We start from the raw sequence: 16231 nt of genomic DNA, 5'->3' as shown, positions 1-16231 counted from the left end.
TCACATTCAAATCAAGAATTTATTGAAAAATATTGAAGTTTTAAAATTTAGATGATTACCATACAAGGACAGCTGTCTCCACAAATATTGTGCTTTGTTTTGGATGAGACTCCCCCAGCTGTGTTAAACCCAGCAGACAGAAAGAGTTCGAGAAAGCAGAATATTTAGCAGCTAAACAGAACAGCAACACATATTAACTTAAAAATGTGGGAAAATGTCACTGCTGTTTTTACAGCTTCTCTGTCATTAGCCACTAAATCTGTGATATGAAAATTATTTTGTATGTGGCCTCACAAAAGTTCTTTATTTAATTTTACTGAACTGACTACATTTAAAATATACATTAAATATGAATAATGTATTTCTTCAGAATTAGATGTGGTAACACAACAACAGTTGGAGTAACAAAATGATAACTTACATGTGAACTTGGATCATGTCCGTCATCACTGCTGCTGCTTTATGTGAAATGCATGCTGGGATACTTATATATGGCAAATTTACATGGGTCATCTCGCAAAGGCATCCACAATAAACTGGACACATGGACTGTACTTGGATGAACGCAAACATTTAATTTAGGAACAGTGCCTTGGCTGTAACTGGTGATGTTTCACAAGAACAGGCATGAGCACAGAAAAAAAACAAAAACTGTGTAGTGACACTGCTGAACTTTAGTTTGATAGGTCAACGGAAAACAATCAAAAATCTAGACCACTTGAGAGAGCATCGCATACATGAGTCCAAGCCACAGCTTAATGTGTGTATTAGTCAGTTTAGCCTGCCCTGTATAAACCAGCACCAGGCTGTTGTTTTTATCTATGTGAGGATATACAGTCTTCCTCTTAATAGAGATGCACCGATAAGAAAATTCTAGGCCGATAACGATGTTTAAGATAACAATCTGGTTGATAGCCCATATGAAGGGTTAGGGTTATGTTTGTGCCAAAGAAATCAATATGAAAAATAACTGAACTGTTTTACAATCTTTCAGCCCTTCACAATATAACAAATTAAATTCAACCATGCTTATTTATGAAATGACTTTTAAAATAAAATTTTTGTTCACAAAAAATAAGTTTTATAAACTTTTTTAGTCTTTTTTTAGGCAAAACCTACTTATTCAGAGAGATTAATTTTTTCAGTATTTATAGTCCAAAAAACTTATTGTGCAAAATAAATGAGATCATTATTATATAAATAAAATCACTGCTACCTCACAGCTCACCTGTGCGCCCCTGCTCTCTTGCTGTGTGACCTGTGCTCTCTCTACCGTGCGTCTCATGTGCAGCACCAGCAGCAGGCCTCTCCACCAGCTCCGCCTCAAGTACTCTTTGTGCGCGTTGTCTAACTTCCTCATCAAAGTAGTGGTCCTTATACGTGTGATCCAGTGAGGTTGCAGTGCAGAAAACAGGATTTGACTCAGTTTGATGAAAGCGTTTGTGTCCAGCCTCTAAATAATGCGGTCTGTGTTGTTTTGACACCATGGCCTGTGTCGGCCTCCTTGATTGAAAGATGTTTCAGAGCTCTCACTGAGAAGATGACATCTGCATGTGTCTGATGAGCTGATTTATCGTCAGTTGTTCAAACGCGAAGAGAAGTGTAACAACGTTTTCAACTAACCCCACTGGTGCACAGTGAGAGTTGCAGGGAGGTCGTTGTCTGCAGCATATGGAGCAAGTGCGTGCTTTTCTTCCAGAAGGCTTTCCAGCATGTAGAATGTAGACGACTATTCCACCGAGTGACAACACCTTTTGGGTTTCGTCCTGCAGGCGCGAGGAATCACAGGAACATGTCTAACAAACTACATATCACGGATCTCTCTCAGAGACAGTGAAATACTCCCACACGGCGACATTCTCTTTCACTCTGAGCTGAAAACAAACCAGCGGACACAGCTCACCCTGCCATCTTACTCATGACAGGGTCGTGTCCAACCAGTGGCAAATGACCACAAATAACAGCTATAACAATTTAGTACAAGCTGACGCAACACAACAGATAAATATCGGCCTCTGACATCAGCAAATGTCATCTTATTTCCGATATACAGCCGATAAATTGGTGCATTCCTACTTCTTACCTCAGAGTAAATGCCCCTAAATCCAACACATCCTTCATTCTGCTGTTATCATGATTTGATACAAAAAACACCCAAACTGAATGAATCTATCTCAGTCACTGCTTTTAAAGGGTCGTCTTGTGTTTGCCAGGTTGATTAAGAGTCCTACTTTGACCTGAAGTCTGAGTCTCCTGGTCGAGTTTGGACATTCTCCAAACACCATGCTGTAAAGTCAGGAAAACTGTGGTGCCGATCAAATCCTGAAAAGAGAGAGAGATAAGAAATGCTTCAGTCATAGCCAACGTATTGTTTCCAGTTTTGAGCGATCACAATCAGGCTGTTTATTCATCTGTGTCAAATACATGACAACAGCTTCACAGGGATCCTTAGAAAGTGAAATAAGGTTGCTGCAGATGATGTGACTGACTGCAACAACTCATGTTCATCTTAGTTAAGAATTTCTTTAGGTTACATGACTTAGTCTAGTTACAGGTTTTATCAGAAACTACAATGTTTTTTAATTAAGTTGAAGTATCAAAAGTTTCTGTTGCATTAAAGCATCAGCTGCAGGTTTTAGTTGTTTAACTGTTGCCTCTAACTGTATGATAATTTCTCTGCTTTAAAAAACAATCAGACAGTACCATATAAAGATGTAATAAATACTAAGATTAACATTTAGATATCCTTTATTAGTCCCACAGTGGGGAAATTTGCTGTGTTACAGCAGCAAAGTAGACAGTGCAAGAGAAAAAACTGACTAACAAATACTTAAGAAAAAGACAAATATTAGATCATAATATAACATGTACATTTAGATATTTACAAAATAATAAAAGATAATGGATATTGCACAGTTGGTGTAGTTACTATATATAGTACTTAAAAGAAAAGAAAAATTCAGTTAAAACAAAGAAATAAATAAATATGAAAAGTTAAAATGAAGAGGCTCTCTGCTGGTGCGGCTCACAGACAGTTACAGCTCCTTCCTCTAACATCAGTGGGCCTCTCTCCAGGCTGAAAGTCCCATCTACAGGTCCCACCTGTTTATGTCTCTGCTGGACACAAACCAGCATCTGGTAACAACATCATAATACTGGGTTTGATTTGAAATGTTACCAAGGTCCAAAAAAGAATCTGGTTTTACATCATATTCTGTGTCATCATTAAGTATGAAAGTGTTATTAAGGTTATTATTGTGAATTTGGAGGATCTGAGGACACTTGCTGCCTATTTTAGTTCATTTTCAGGCAGAGGAAACAGTTACTTCATGTCTCTGTCACCTGTTAATGAATTAATTACGTTATTAACAAGACTAAGTGACATTAACAAGCAGCAGCATCGTTACAGAATAAGCTCAAAGTTAGCTTAGCCAACTGCTGCTAATAAAGATAAATTACATTAAAATATCAAGTTAGCCCGGTCAACAATAAAACAAATCACTCTGCAACAAAATACACACGACTAACACGGTTCACAAGTCATTTAAAAAATGTCTGAAAGTCTTTTTTAACATAAATACAAATATATAAAATTTGTTTATACCCACAAAAACGGACTTATTCGTGTATTCAAACCAACTGTTTCCACTTACCACCAGAGACACCTGAAGACTCAGGTTCCCGCGCTTCCACAAGATGGCGCCGGCGGCACAGAGAGAAAACCGGAAGAAAACAAACCGAGAGGGAGAAGAGACTTTACAGATGATTTACTGCCTTAAACACAGGCTAGTTCACAGCATCAAGGGAAACAAACCGTGGAATCAACAGTGGTAATGTTCAGAGGGATCTTATGACCTGCTACATGTCTATTCTTGTGTTGTTGAACAATGGAAAATTAAAGTGAATTAGAATCAACCTGTGGAGTCTGACAGGTAAAGTTCTGAGGACACAATGAAATGTTGATGGTTGACATTCTTCTTTTTCCCTCCCACATTCTCTCTGAACCGTCTTTACCTGTTGTGGACCAGCGTTAAGCGACGGAGCATAAGTCAGATTTCTGACCGATTTCAACCCAACTAAAGGTGAAGACGAGTGATTAAAACAGATTATTGTTGTTGATCAATAAAATCGATTCTTCCACAGCACGACGCCGTTTGTCGTCAGGTGAGTTTTAGATCTGATTCAGTTTGTTCTCATCAGTAACTTGAACTGAGCTGGAAACAGTTTTGTTCTCTTTCTCATTTTATTAACAGACAGAAAAACTCACTCTGACACATTGTCAGCTTTACACAGGTGACTTCAGGTAAATGCGCAGGTTAGTTCAGGTGTTGGAGGCAGAAATGGCGACAAACGAGGCAAGAAAAAATATTATTATTATTATTATTATTGTTAAAATTTTACTTTTGTCTCATGAAGTATTTGTATTTCAGTTAAATTATATGAACCAATCTGAAATAACATGCAGCCTGTCTCCATAAAGTTTGTCTTTATAGAAACTTTAAAGTCGCCATTTAAGTTGAACTGGAAAAACCAGTTAGAGGAGTTACATGAGTTAGACTGACGTTTAGTTGATTATCTGCCTTAAAGTGACACATGTCACTGAAGTAGCTCTAACTATATTAGATATAAACTGAATTTATTCAGATGAACTGAAATCTATATCTCCTGTGTGAGACCAGAGAAGATATTACAAATGACAGAAAAACCACATCATACATGATATAGGCTAAATTATACAATACATTCAAAATGAAAAAATAAAAACAGGCCTTGACATTGTTGTCAACTGTAACCAGAGGTTGCTAGTTTGAATCCCCACTGTTGTGGTTGCGAAGGTGACGAGAGAGTCTAAAGTTTAATCTCAGTAGAAACATTTTACTGTTTAAAGCAATAGATAAATTGTAATGATTGTTCCTGCAGGATCTGAAGTTGGTCTTCAGCTGAGTTAGTGTGTGATGTGTCCAGCAGAGTGACATCATGGCGACTGCAGCGTCTGGTGAGTCTGTTCTGATCATATTTCTCCTCTCTCACTGTGCACACATTACACCACATATACAGTGATGAAAGCCCTTTGTCCTCAGACTTTAAATCAGGTCTGTGAGCTCTGGATTAAACTCAGATAACTGGACATTTAATCTAACACAAAACTAAATATGAGAACCATTACCAACTGTAAGTCAGGAACAGAACAGACAGAGAGAGGAAATACAATTCAATTCAATTCAATTTTATTTCTATAGCGCCAAATCATAATCTACATTATCTCAAGGCACTTTACAGGGTCAGGTCAAGACCTTACTTTGTTACAGAGAAAAACCCAACAGTTCCCACAACGAGCAGCACTTGGCGACAGGGGGGAGGAAAAACTCCCTTTAACAGGAAGAAACCTCCAACAGAACCGGGCTCAGGGTGGGGGGGTCTGCCTCGACCGGTTGGGTTTAGGAGAAGATAGAAAGAGGGGGAGGGGGGAGGAGAGGGGAGAGAAGAGAGAGAGAGAGAGAGAGAGAGACCAGGAACAGCTGTGTAGGTAATGGTGTTATCAATAATAATGACAGGTAACAGTGGTTAATAGTAAAGATGAGTAGTGGTGGATCTGGATCCTGCTGCTCCCGAGGCAGAGATACCTGCAGAATGAGGACAGAGAGAGGGAGAGAGAGGAGAAGCACAAACTACAGGAGAGAAAAAAATACAAATACAAAATACAGCTCACAGCTGGACCACAGTCACTGCTGAATCAGCTAAACATTACATTTTCTCACTGGTATTTTATTATAAAGTGTTTTCTTTAAATATTTTAACAGAGTCACTGTTTCTAATGAGTGTTCTTTAATTTTAATTTAATTTGTATTAATTCCTAAATTAAAGCACTGACCAATATCCTGTGTCTTCTCTTTAAATTATTCACTTTTCTTCACATTTTGTGCTTTGCAGCTCCATTAGTGCAGAGTTCAGTTTTACATTTTTTCGATATATTTAAATTTGCTCTGATATATATTTTTTTATTTTGAAGAATGACCTCTGTCAGAGGATGCAGAGCTGGATTTGCTGCTGTGTCACAGTGACTTTTTGATGACACTAATAATTTTTTGTCAAAAATGAAAAAATAACCTAAAAAAACCCCTGGCACACCTAATTTAGGGGACAGAGGCTCCTCACTCATCACTCACTATAAGATCACATGCTACTTTCATGTTTTTTTTATTTTTTATTCAGTCAACTTTTATTCAGATTTTGAGTCATTGAGGGCATGTAAATATGTAACTTTTATTCACTTTACAGGTCAGTGTACATGTATATAAATGTATATTTCTGTTTTCTTAAGTGACAGATGATATGCAACCATTAAAGCGCAGCAGCAGCTATGAAATACTGCCACCAAACAGTGAGTTGTACAGAAATGCATCAAAATTGTTTTGTTTCTCATAAAAGAAACTAAATTTTCTGTATTCTAACAAAATTAATGAATTAAATGAAAAACTTAATATGAAACTGTTGAAAAAGGTAATCTGTGGTTTAAGATTACTGTCTCTTCTGCCTCCCAATGATATGGAAGAGAATGGAATTTAATATGTGATGCACATATAATTGAAAATATTGATAAGAATCTACTCAGAGAGGGTTTGTGGGTCAGCAACAAGGTCATTTTGCTTTCTGTTGGTGAGTTTTTCAAATGAAAAGTATGTGTGTGCTGTGACCACCTCAAACAACATGTCATCATTTCCTTTTTATTTAGTGGAGGCAGAGATATCTAACAAACTAGAATTCTTGCCTTGTGCTTGTCTGCCTCCACCACTCAGACTAGTTTCAGGTTACATCCCTGTTTATCCAAAGTCATATAAAATATTAACCTTTGTGTGGAATTTTGTCATAATTGCTGTGTGAAGTCTTGAGTAATGCTAACAAGTGTTTTGAGAGATCACACTGACCTTTGACCACCAAAATCTACTCAGTTCATCCTTGACTGCAAGTGAATGTTTGTACCAAATTTGAAGAAGTTACATTGAGGCATTACTGAGATTTCATGTCCACAAGAATGGTACGGATGGACAGACTACCTGAAAACAATATGCCGCAGTGTCTGGCTGTTGCTAGCACAGATGCCTAATAAAACCAAAATTATCATATGGTGTCTATGGTGAGATACCAATAGAGGAAATAATTTGAATTAATTTTGAAATAATTTCATTTGAGTTAATTAACTCACATTCACATTTAATAGTTTACAACATTAAAGTTTTATTATTTTATTATTTTCTTGGATTAACTCAATATTCTATTGTTTTTCCTAATTTGCTGTTTATTCATTTCAGTGTCTGAGCTGAGGGTTGTTCTGCTGGGGAACAGTTGGTCTGAGAGGAGTTCAGTGGGGAACATCATACTGGGAGTGACTGTGTTCAATACTGGAGAAGAACCAAACTGCTTTCAAAAAGTCAGTGGAATAGTGAGGGAGAAACAAATAGTCCTCATCAACACCCCAGATCTGCCGTTGAACTCCATCTCCTCGCACAGTCTGACAGAACATGTGAAAGCCTGTGCGAGACTCTCTGATCCTGGACCTCATGTGTTCCTGCTGGTTCTACAGCCTGAAGACTTCACTGAGGAACAGAAACTGAGGCTCTGCAGAGTCCTGAAAAAATTCAGTGATCGATCATTTGATCATTCACTGGTTCTGATATCAACACCCAGAGAGAAGAGTCCAGGTTTCATAGAGAAATATAAGGAACATCCACCATTAAAAGACATGATCAGAACAAGTAGATACAGATATTTATGGCAGAAGAACCTTGAACGTTCAGAGCTGTTAACACGCTTGGGTCAAACTGCAAAGGAAAACGGTGGAGAACATATTTCCTATGAAGCATTTGAGGACACAAATGTAACATTACCAGGTGATCATCAAAGTCCAAAAAACAAGGAAACAGACTCCTGTCATATATTCTGTTAAAATGGAACAATTCTGCCAAGAAAATGAAAATGTTGTTCACACAAATCCTCCTTTATTAAATTAGAACATTAACCTGCAAATTAATTCTGTCATCTTTTCACAGTGGCTCAACAACTCTCACACTCAAGTAAAAGGCCTTTGTCCCACAGTAAGTAAAATCATAACAATGCTAATCATTTATTTGCTGACAGATATTTTATGACGTTTTCTCCAGGATTGACCCAAACACTTCCCACAGTTCTTCACCACTGAAAAACTTAAATATTAAAATAATTTCACAAGTTAGTATCTCCTGCTGTATATAAATACTTTTACATTTGGAAAATAGATTAAATATGCGCAGCCTTTTCTTTAAAATGTCCAAATGTTCTTATTGAACACATAAAAATAATTTCAAGCTAATAAGCCCCAACCTTCACATTAGTTAGTGTTTGATGTACACCTTTAATAAAGACATCACATTATGCACAGTCTGTTTAGACAATGAACTGCACTTCAACATTGCCTGAACCCACAGATCAAGTTTAGTGATTTCAGCTTCACTTTCAATTCAATTCAATTCAATTTTATTTGTATAGCGCCAAATCATAATATACATTATCTCAAGGCACTTTACAGGGTAAGGTCAAGACCTTACTTTGTTACAGAGAAAAACCCAACAGTTCCCACAACGAGCAAGCGCTTGGCGACAGGGGGGAGGAAAAACTCCCTTTTAACAGGAAGAAACCTCCAACAGAACCGGGCTCAGGGTGGGGGGGTCTGCCTCGACCGGTTGGGTTTAGGGGAAGATAGAAAGAGGGGGTGGGGGGAGGAGAGGGGAGAGAAGAGAGAGAGACCAGGAACAGCTGTGTCGGTAATGGCGTTATTAATAATAAAGACAGGTAATAGTAATAGTAAAGATGAGTAGTGGTGGATCTGGATCCTGCTGCTCCCGAGGCAGAGATACCTGCAGAATGAGGACAGAGAGAGGGAGAGAGAGGAGAAGCACAAAACTACGGGAGAGAAAAAAAAAACAAAGTTAATGGCATGAAGTCATTGAGAGAGAGCGGGGGAGAGAGACAGAAATAGGGAGAGAGCGCCCAGTGAATCATGGGAATCCCCCAGCAGTATAGCTCTATAGCAGCATAACTAAGGGATGGGTCAGGACATACCCGAGCCAGCCCTAACTATAAGCTTTACTAAACAAGACAGTTTGAAGCCTGATCTTAAAGGTAGAGAGGGTGTCTGCCTCCCGAACCCACACTGGGAGCTGGATCCACAGGAGAGGAGCCTGATAGCTGAAGGCTCTGCCCCCCATTCTACTCTTACTAACTCTGGGAACCACAAGTTGACCTGCATTTAGAGAGCGAAGTGTCCTATTGGGAAAATAGGGAACTATAGGCTCTCCAAGGTACGATGGTGCCTGACCATTAATGGCTTTGTAGGTGAGGAGGAGGATTTTAAATTCGATTCTGGATTTTACAGGGAGCCAATGCAGAGAGGCTAACACAGGAGAGACGTGATCTCGTTTCCTCGTTCCTGTCAGTACTCGTGCTGCCGCATTCTGGATCAATTGGAGGCTTTTTACTGAATTTTTGGGACATCCTGACAATAAAGAGTTACAGTAGTCCAGTCTTGAGGTAACAAATGCATGAACTAGTTTTTCAGCTTCCTTTAGACATAGAATGGGTCTGATTTTAGCAATATTGCGCAGGTGGAAGAAGGCTGTCCTAGAGACTTGCTTTATATGTGAAGTAAAGGACAAGTCCTGGTCAAAAATGACACCAAGGTTTCTGACTGTAGCACTGGAGGCCAAGGTGATGTCATCCAGAGTCAGTATATTATCACATAGTGTGTCTCTGAGGTGTTTTGGGCCAATTACAATAACTTCAGTTTTGTCTGAATTTAAGAGTAAGAAATTACTGGTCATCCAGATTTTTATGTCCTTAAGACACACCTGAAGCTTGGCTACCTGGTTAGTCTCACCTGGCTTCATGGATAAGTACAGCTGGGTGTCATCTGCGTAACAATGGAAATTCATCTGGTGCCTCCTAATAATGTTTCCCAGAGGAAGCATATATAGACTGAAGAGCATTGGTCCTAGCACAGAACCTTGTGGAACTCCATGACTGACTTCTGTGATGATAGAGGAGTCATTATTAACATGAACAAACTGGAGTCTATCTGACAGATATGACTTAAACCAGCTTAGTGCGGTTCCTTTGATGCCGACCATATGTTCTAGTCTCTGTAATAAAATCTTATGATCGATGGTGTCAAATGCAGCACTAAGATCTAGTAGGACAAGTATAGAGACAAGTCCATTGTCTGAGGCTATGAGGAGATCATTGGTAACCTTAACCAGAGCTGTTTCTGTGCTATGATGGACTCTAAAACCTGACTGAAAGTCTTCAAACAAACCATTCCTGTGCAAGTAATCACATAACTGGCTTGCAACGACCCTCTCAAGGATTTTGGAGATAAAGGGGAGGTTGGATATAGGTCTATAATTGGCTAAAACGTCAGGATCAAGAGTAGGCTTTTTAAGTAGAGGTTTAATTACTGCAACTTTAAAAGCCTGCGGTACATAACCAGTTGATAAAGATAAGTTAATCAGACTTAATATAGAGGTGTCAAGTAAAGGAAAAACCTCTTTGAACAACCTTGTTGGAATGGGGTCAAGAAGACAGGATGATGGTTTAGATAAATAAACTGTTGAGGTGAGCTCAGGGAGATGTACAGGAGAGAAACAGTCAAAATATAAGCCAGTTACAGTTGACTCTGAGGCTGCTGAACTGGACAATACATCTGAACCAGCTGTGGGGAGGAGATGGTGAATTTTTTCTCTAACAGAGACAATTTTATCTGTAAAGAAGCTCATGAAGTCATTACAACTGAGGGCTAAAGGTATAGATGGGTCAACAGAGCTGTGGCTGTCTGTCAGCCTGGCTACAGTGCTGAACAGAAACCTGGGATTGTTCTTGTTTTCTTCTATCAATAATGAATAATAGGATGTTCTGGCTTTACGGAGGCTTTTTTTATACGCCAACAGGCTGTCTTTCCAAGCCTTTAAAGATTCATCCAGGTTAGTAGAACGCCACCTTCTTTCTAGCTTCCTTGAATTTTGCTTTAAAGCTCGTGTTTCTGAGTTGTACCATGGAGCTAGCCTTCTCTGACTCACTACCTTCTTCCTCAGAGGGGCCACAGTATCTAGAGTTGCACGCAGTGAGGCTACAGTACTATCAACAAAATCATCAACCTGTGTGGCTGTGAAGTTAAGAGAGCTGTTCCCTACTGCATTGATACATGGCAGTGGGCTAAGTACTGATGGGATCCTTTCTTTAAATTTGCTAATGGTATTGTCAGAGAGACACCTGCTGTAATAGATTTTTTCCCCAGATGCTGTGTAGTCCATGACTGAAAACTCAAATGTTAACAGAGAATGGTCAGATAAAAGAGGGTTTCTGGGAGAAACTGTTAGATATTCAATGTCAATCCCATAAGTCAGAACCAGATCAAGGGTATGATTAAAAGAGTGAGTGGGTTCATTAACATGCTGAGAGAAGCCAATTGAGTCTAATAATGAATTAAATGCAATACTCAGGCTGTCACTTTCAACATCTACGTGAATGTTAAAATCACCCACTATGATGACTTTATCTGTGCTAAGAGCTAACTCAGATAAAAAGTCTGAGAACTCAGATAAGAACTCAGAGTAAGGAGCAGGAGGACGATATACAGTAACTAGTAGGACTGGTTTTTGTGTCTTCCGGTTTGGGTGAGACAGACTAAGAATAAGGCTTTCAAACGAATTATGATTAACCTTATGCTTGGGATTCATTAATAAATTGGAGTGATAGATGGCTGCCACCCCTCCTCCTCGGCCTGTGCTTCGAGGGATATGAACGTTAACATGAGTGGGGGGTGTTGATTCATTTAAACTAACATATTCATCCTGCTGCAGCCAGGTTTCAGTCAGACAGAGCAGATCAATGTTATGATCAGTTATCAGATCATTGACTAGTAGAGATTTAGATGAGAGTGATCTGATATTCAATAATCCACATTTAATTTTCCTGTTATTTGGTTCTGGACTAACAGTTGTGCTAATTTTTATTAGGTTTTCATGTCTAACTCCTCCTCTGTTCACTTTTGATTTATTAACATACTGTTGTATTACTATGTGATCACTGCAATCATCAAGATAATCTTGTTTCATTTTATCTTTGTCTCTATTGTGTTGCAGTATCTGTATTCAGGATTGCGCTGCTGGGGAAAACTGATGAAAACAAGACAAAACTTGGTAACTTGATCATCAGGGACCAAGGTTTTCATTCCCAGAAAGCAACCAGTCACTGTGTGGCCTCTTGTGGAGAGTGGAAGGGACAACCAGTGACAGTAGTGAAGACTCCAGACATGTTCAGTCTGTCTGTGGAGATCATGAGAAGAGAGGTGAAGAGGTGTGTGAGTCTTTGTTCTCCTGGACCAAATGTTCTGCTGCTGTTAGTGAAGCCTTCTGATTTCACTGAGGAGAACAGAAAAACACTGAAGTTCATCCTGAGTTTGTTTGGTCAAGATGATTTTAAACACTCAATGGTCGTCATAACACATGAGGGGATTGAAATGACTGTCGCTCTAGGTCAGCTCCTTAAAGACTGTAGAGGACGGCACTACTTGATGTCTGAAGACAACCATAGATCATTAATGACAAAGATCGAGCAAAGTGCAAATAAAAACAGTGAGACCCTCTCACCTTCTTTAGACCACATAAAACCAGCTTTGAACCTGGTTCTGTGTGGGAGGAGAGGAGCAGGGAAGACTTCAGCAGCTGAGGTCATTTTAGGTCAGACAGAGCTTCATTCAGTCTCCAACTCCTCAGAGTGTGTTAAACATCAGGGAGAGGTGTGTGGACGTCGGGTTTCCCTGGTGGAGCTTCCTGCCTTGTATGGAAAACCTCAGGAGGAAGTGATGGAGGAATCTCTCAGGTGTATCTCCCTCTGTGATCCTGAGGGCGTCCATGCCTTCATCCTGGTCCTACCTGTGGGTCCCCTCACTGATGAAGACAAGAAGGAATTAATGATCATCCAGAACACATTCAGCTCTGAAGTCAATGACTTCACCATGATTCTGTTCACTGTGGAGTCAGATCCTACAGCTCCAGCTGTTGTTGAGTTTGTAGAAAAGAACAGAGACATCCAGAAGATCTGTCAGAGCTGTGGAGGAAGATCTGTTGTTGTCAACATCAAGGACAAGCAGCAGATCCCTGAGCTGTTGGACGCTGTGGAAAAGATGAGAGTTGAAGGATCAAGATGCTTCACAAAGGACATGTTCACCAAGGCTCAGATGGAGAAAGTCATAGAGCAGGAAAACCTTAATGCAAGGCTTAAAGCTGAAGTGAGGATTCTAAAACATAAAAGTGAGAACAGATCCAATGATAAAAATCTGAGCAGGGATCCTCTTAGGATGGTGCTGATTGGGCGGACTGGCAACGGCAAGAGTGCAACTGGAAACACCATTCTGGGCAAAGAACATTTCAAATCTAAAGCCCGGTCAAAGTCTGTCACCAAGTTTTGCCAGAAAGCATCAGGAGAGATTGATGGTCAGTCTGTTGTTGTGGTCGACACCCCCGGCTTGTTTGATACGAGTCTGACCAATGATGATGTTGAGCACGAGCTTGTGAAATGCATCAACATGTTGTCTCCTGGACCTCATGTGTTTCTGCTGGTGCTGCAGATCGGTCGATTCACACAAGAGGAAAAAGAGTCGGTGAAACTGATCAAGAAATATTTTGGCCAAAAGTCTGGAGGCTTCATCATGATTATTTTCACCAGAGGAGATGACCTTAGTCAGTCAATTGAGAGTTACATAGAAGACAGTGATGATGTTTTGCAAAAACTGATAAATGACTGTGGAGGGAGGTACCAGGTCTTCAATAACAAGGATAAGACAGACCGCACCCAAGTCAGAGAGTTGATGACTAAGTCAAAAACAATGGTGCAGGAAAATGGCGGCAGCTGTTACACCTCAGAGATGTTCCAAGAGGCAGAGGCAGCGATACAGAAGGAAGTGGAGAGGATACTGAAGGAGAAGGAAGAAGAGATGAAGAAGAAGGAGGAGGAACTTAAAAGAAAACATGAAGAAGAAATGGCAGCAGTGACGAAAAGATTGGAAGAACAGAAAGGAGAAATTGACCGGGAGAGAGCCAAACAACTTAGAGAAATGGAGGAAAACATCCACAAGGAGCAAGAGGAGAAAAGGAAAGAACAGGAAATGAGGGAAGAGGAGGAGAGAAAGAAGGAAAGGCAGGAGGAAATTCAACAACAGGAGTGGGAGCAAAAACTTAAAGATCTGGAGAAACAAATAAAGTCTGAATCAAAGGAAAAGGAAACTATTGACAGAGAGTTGGAACAGATCAGAGAGGAAATGAGAAAACAACAAGAGAACTGGGAAAAGGAAAGAAAAGAGTGGTGGGAGAAACGACACAGAGAAGATAAACAGAGACGACAGGAGGAGCAAGAAAGACTGAAAAAACTCCAAGAAGAGTATGAAGAGGAAAGAGAAAAATATGAAAACCAAAGAAAAAAAGAAGATCGAATGAGAAGAGAGCAAGAGGAGACGGAGAGAATGGAGTTAGAGGAAAACTATAAGAAAAAACTGGAGGAAATGAAGAAGAAATATGAAGAAGAGGCCAGAAAACAAGCTGAAGAATTCAACGAGTTCAGAGAAAAATACAGCAAAGACTTTGAAGGTCTGATAGAAAAACACATGGAGGAAATAAAGGACATGAAGCAAAGACACGAGAGACAAATGCAAGAGACAGAAAAGAGACAAGGCAAAGAGTATGACCTGTTAGACAGGCTCTCAAGCCACAAAGAAAAACATCTAAAACAAGAAATGGAGGAGTTGAAGAAAAAGCATGAAGAAGAAATAAAGGATCTGAAAAAGCAACACAAAAGCAGATGTACAATCGTCTGATCTCCCCACTGACTCTTGTTTATTATGTTGTTAACAGGTTGAACATCATTGAAACATAATTTGACAGTGTACCTGTCTGGGCTTTTCAACATTGTTATGATTTAAACTGAAGGGTTTAAGAATACTTTTTTTTTCAATATCTGTCAATGTTAAGAGTTTTTTTTTTTTTTTTAACTTTTTCCTGAACCACAGATGTGATGCAGTTAGGAGCCTGGATGGTTTTTTTTCTGAGTGATTGTACATATTGTTACATATTCTTCATCCACAAGGTTGCCTTCTGTTCTTAAATTATATATATATATATATATATATATATATATATATATATATATATATAGAGAGAGAGAGAGAGAGAGAGAGAGAGAGATAGAGAGAGAGAGAGAGAGAGAGAGAGAGAGAGAGAGTCTTTGTTTAGACAGTGCTGTTATTTATTTATGAGGGACTATATGTAAGTGTTTTGATTTGAAAGTTCAGTCTCTGGATGGATTACTGAACCCAAGTCTACTGTGGTCAATGGGTTCATGGTCCAGAGCCTATTTTATACAGCTTTCAACAAAGAGACACAAGACTACTTGTTTGGTACAAGGCCCCCCAAAAATTGTATCATCATCATATTTATTTATTTCTTTTTCAGTTGAAGCGAAATGAAAAACAATCATTCCAAATGAAATCTTATTGTATATTGCAATTGCAGTATCTGCTTAAATAATCAATAGCAATATTTTTCTGCATATCATGCAGCCCTACTACAAACACATCTCTCTCTATCCTGGAGAGAGATGTAAACAGGCTTTTTAAGAAGCAGAACCCCCGCAAAGCAGCCGGTCCTGACTCTGTCTCTCCATCATCCCTGAAGCACTGTGCTGATCAGCTGTCTCCGGTGTTCACAGACATCTTCAACACCTCACTGCAGACCTGCCACGTGCCAGCCTGCTTCAAATCCTCCACCATCATCCCTGTCCCCAAAAAACCAAGGCCCACAGGTCTAAATTACTACAGACCCATTGCCCTGACCTCTGTGGTCATGAAATCATTTGAGCGCCTTGTCCTGTCCCACCTCAAATCTATCACTGACCCACTCCTGGACCCCCTGCAGTTCGCCTACAGAGCCAACAGGTCTGTAGATGACGCCGTCAACATGGCTCTCCACTTCATCCTCCAGCACCTGGACTCCTCAGGGACCTATGCCAGGATCCTGTTTGTGGACTTCAGCTCTGCCTTCAACACCATCATCCCGGCTCTGCTGCAGGACAAGCTCTCCCAGCTGAGCGTGCCTGACTCCACCTGCAGGTGGATCACCGACTTCCTGTCTGACAGGAGGCAGCACGTGAA

At 39.8% G+C, this 16231-nt stretch overlaps 1 protein-coding gene and 1 long non-coding RNA gene across 5 annotated transcripts; one reads left to right on the top strand and one right to left on the bottom strand.

The window, feature by feature from the left end:
• Window positions 1-141: 141 nt before the first annotated feature.
• On the bottom strand, window positions 142-3793 carry LOC139624726 (uncharacterized). The gene is made up of 3 exons (XR_011691731.1): window positions 3654-3793; window positions 3030-3135; window positions 142-2322 (listed from the first exon to the last, which is right to left on the bottom strand). It is a non-coding gene; the product is annotated as an uncharacterized lncRNA (long non-coding RNA).
• On the top strand, window positions 3748-15108 carry LOC139624718 (GTPase IMAP family member 8-like). Of its 4 annotated transcripts, none has more exons than XM_071484056.1 (7): window positions 3748-3830; window positions 4029-4082; window positions 4921-4996; window positions 6329-6382; window positions 7311-7889; window positions 8049-8093; window positions 12171-15108. In XM_071484056.1, the coding sequence occupies exons 3-7, from the start codon at window positions 4978-4980 to the stop codon at window positions 14897-14899; spliced, it is 3426 nt and encodes a 1141-aa protein (XP_071340157.1). In that variant the 5' UTR covers window positions 3748-3830; window positions 4029-4082; window positions 4921-4977; the 3' UTR covers window positions 14900-15108. The 4 variants fall into 4 exon arrangements, with proteins under 4 accessions (XP_071340157.1, XP_071340154.1, XP_071340155.1 ...); XM_071484053.1 differs by having other exon boundaries at window positions 6323-6382; XM_071484054.1 differs by lacking the exon at window positions 3748-3830 and having other exon boundaries at window positions 3843-4164.
• Window positions 15109-16231: the final 1123 nt, after the last annotated feature.

The sequence above is a fragment of the Trachinotus anak genome, unplaced genomic scaffold (assembly GCF_046630095.1).
Source record: "Trachinotus anak isolate AG129_WGS33_773 ecotype Australia unplaced genomic scaffold, CSIRO_AGI_Tana_v1 ptg000008l, whole genome shotgun sequence".
Classification (NCBI taxonomy): Eukaryota; Metazoa; Chordata; class Actinopteri; order Carangiformes; family Carangidae; genus Trachinotus; species Trachinotus anak.
The sequence above is the reverse complement of the archived record's forward strand: the minus strand, read 5'-3'. Positions and strand labels throughout refer to the sequence as shown.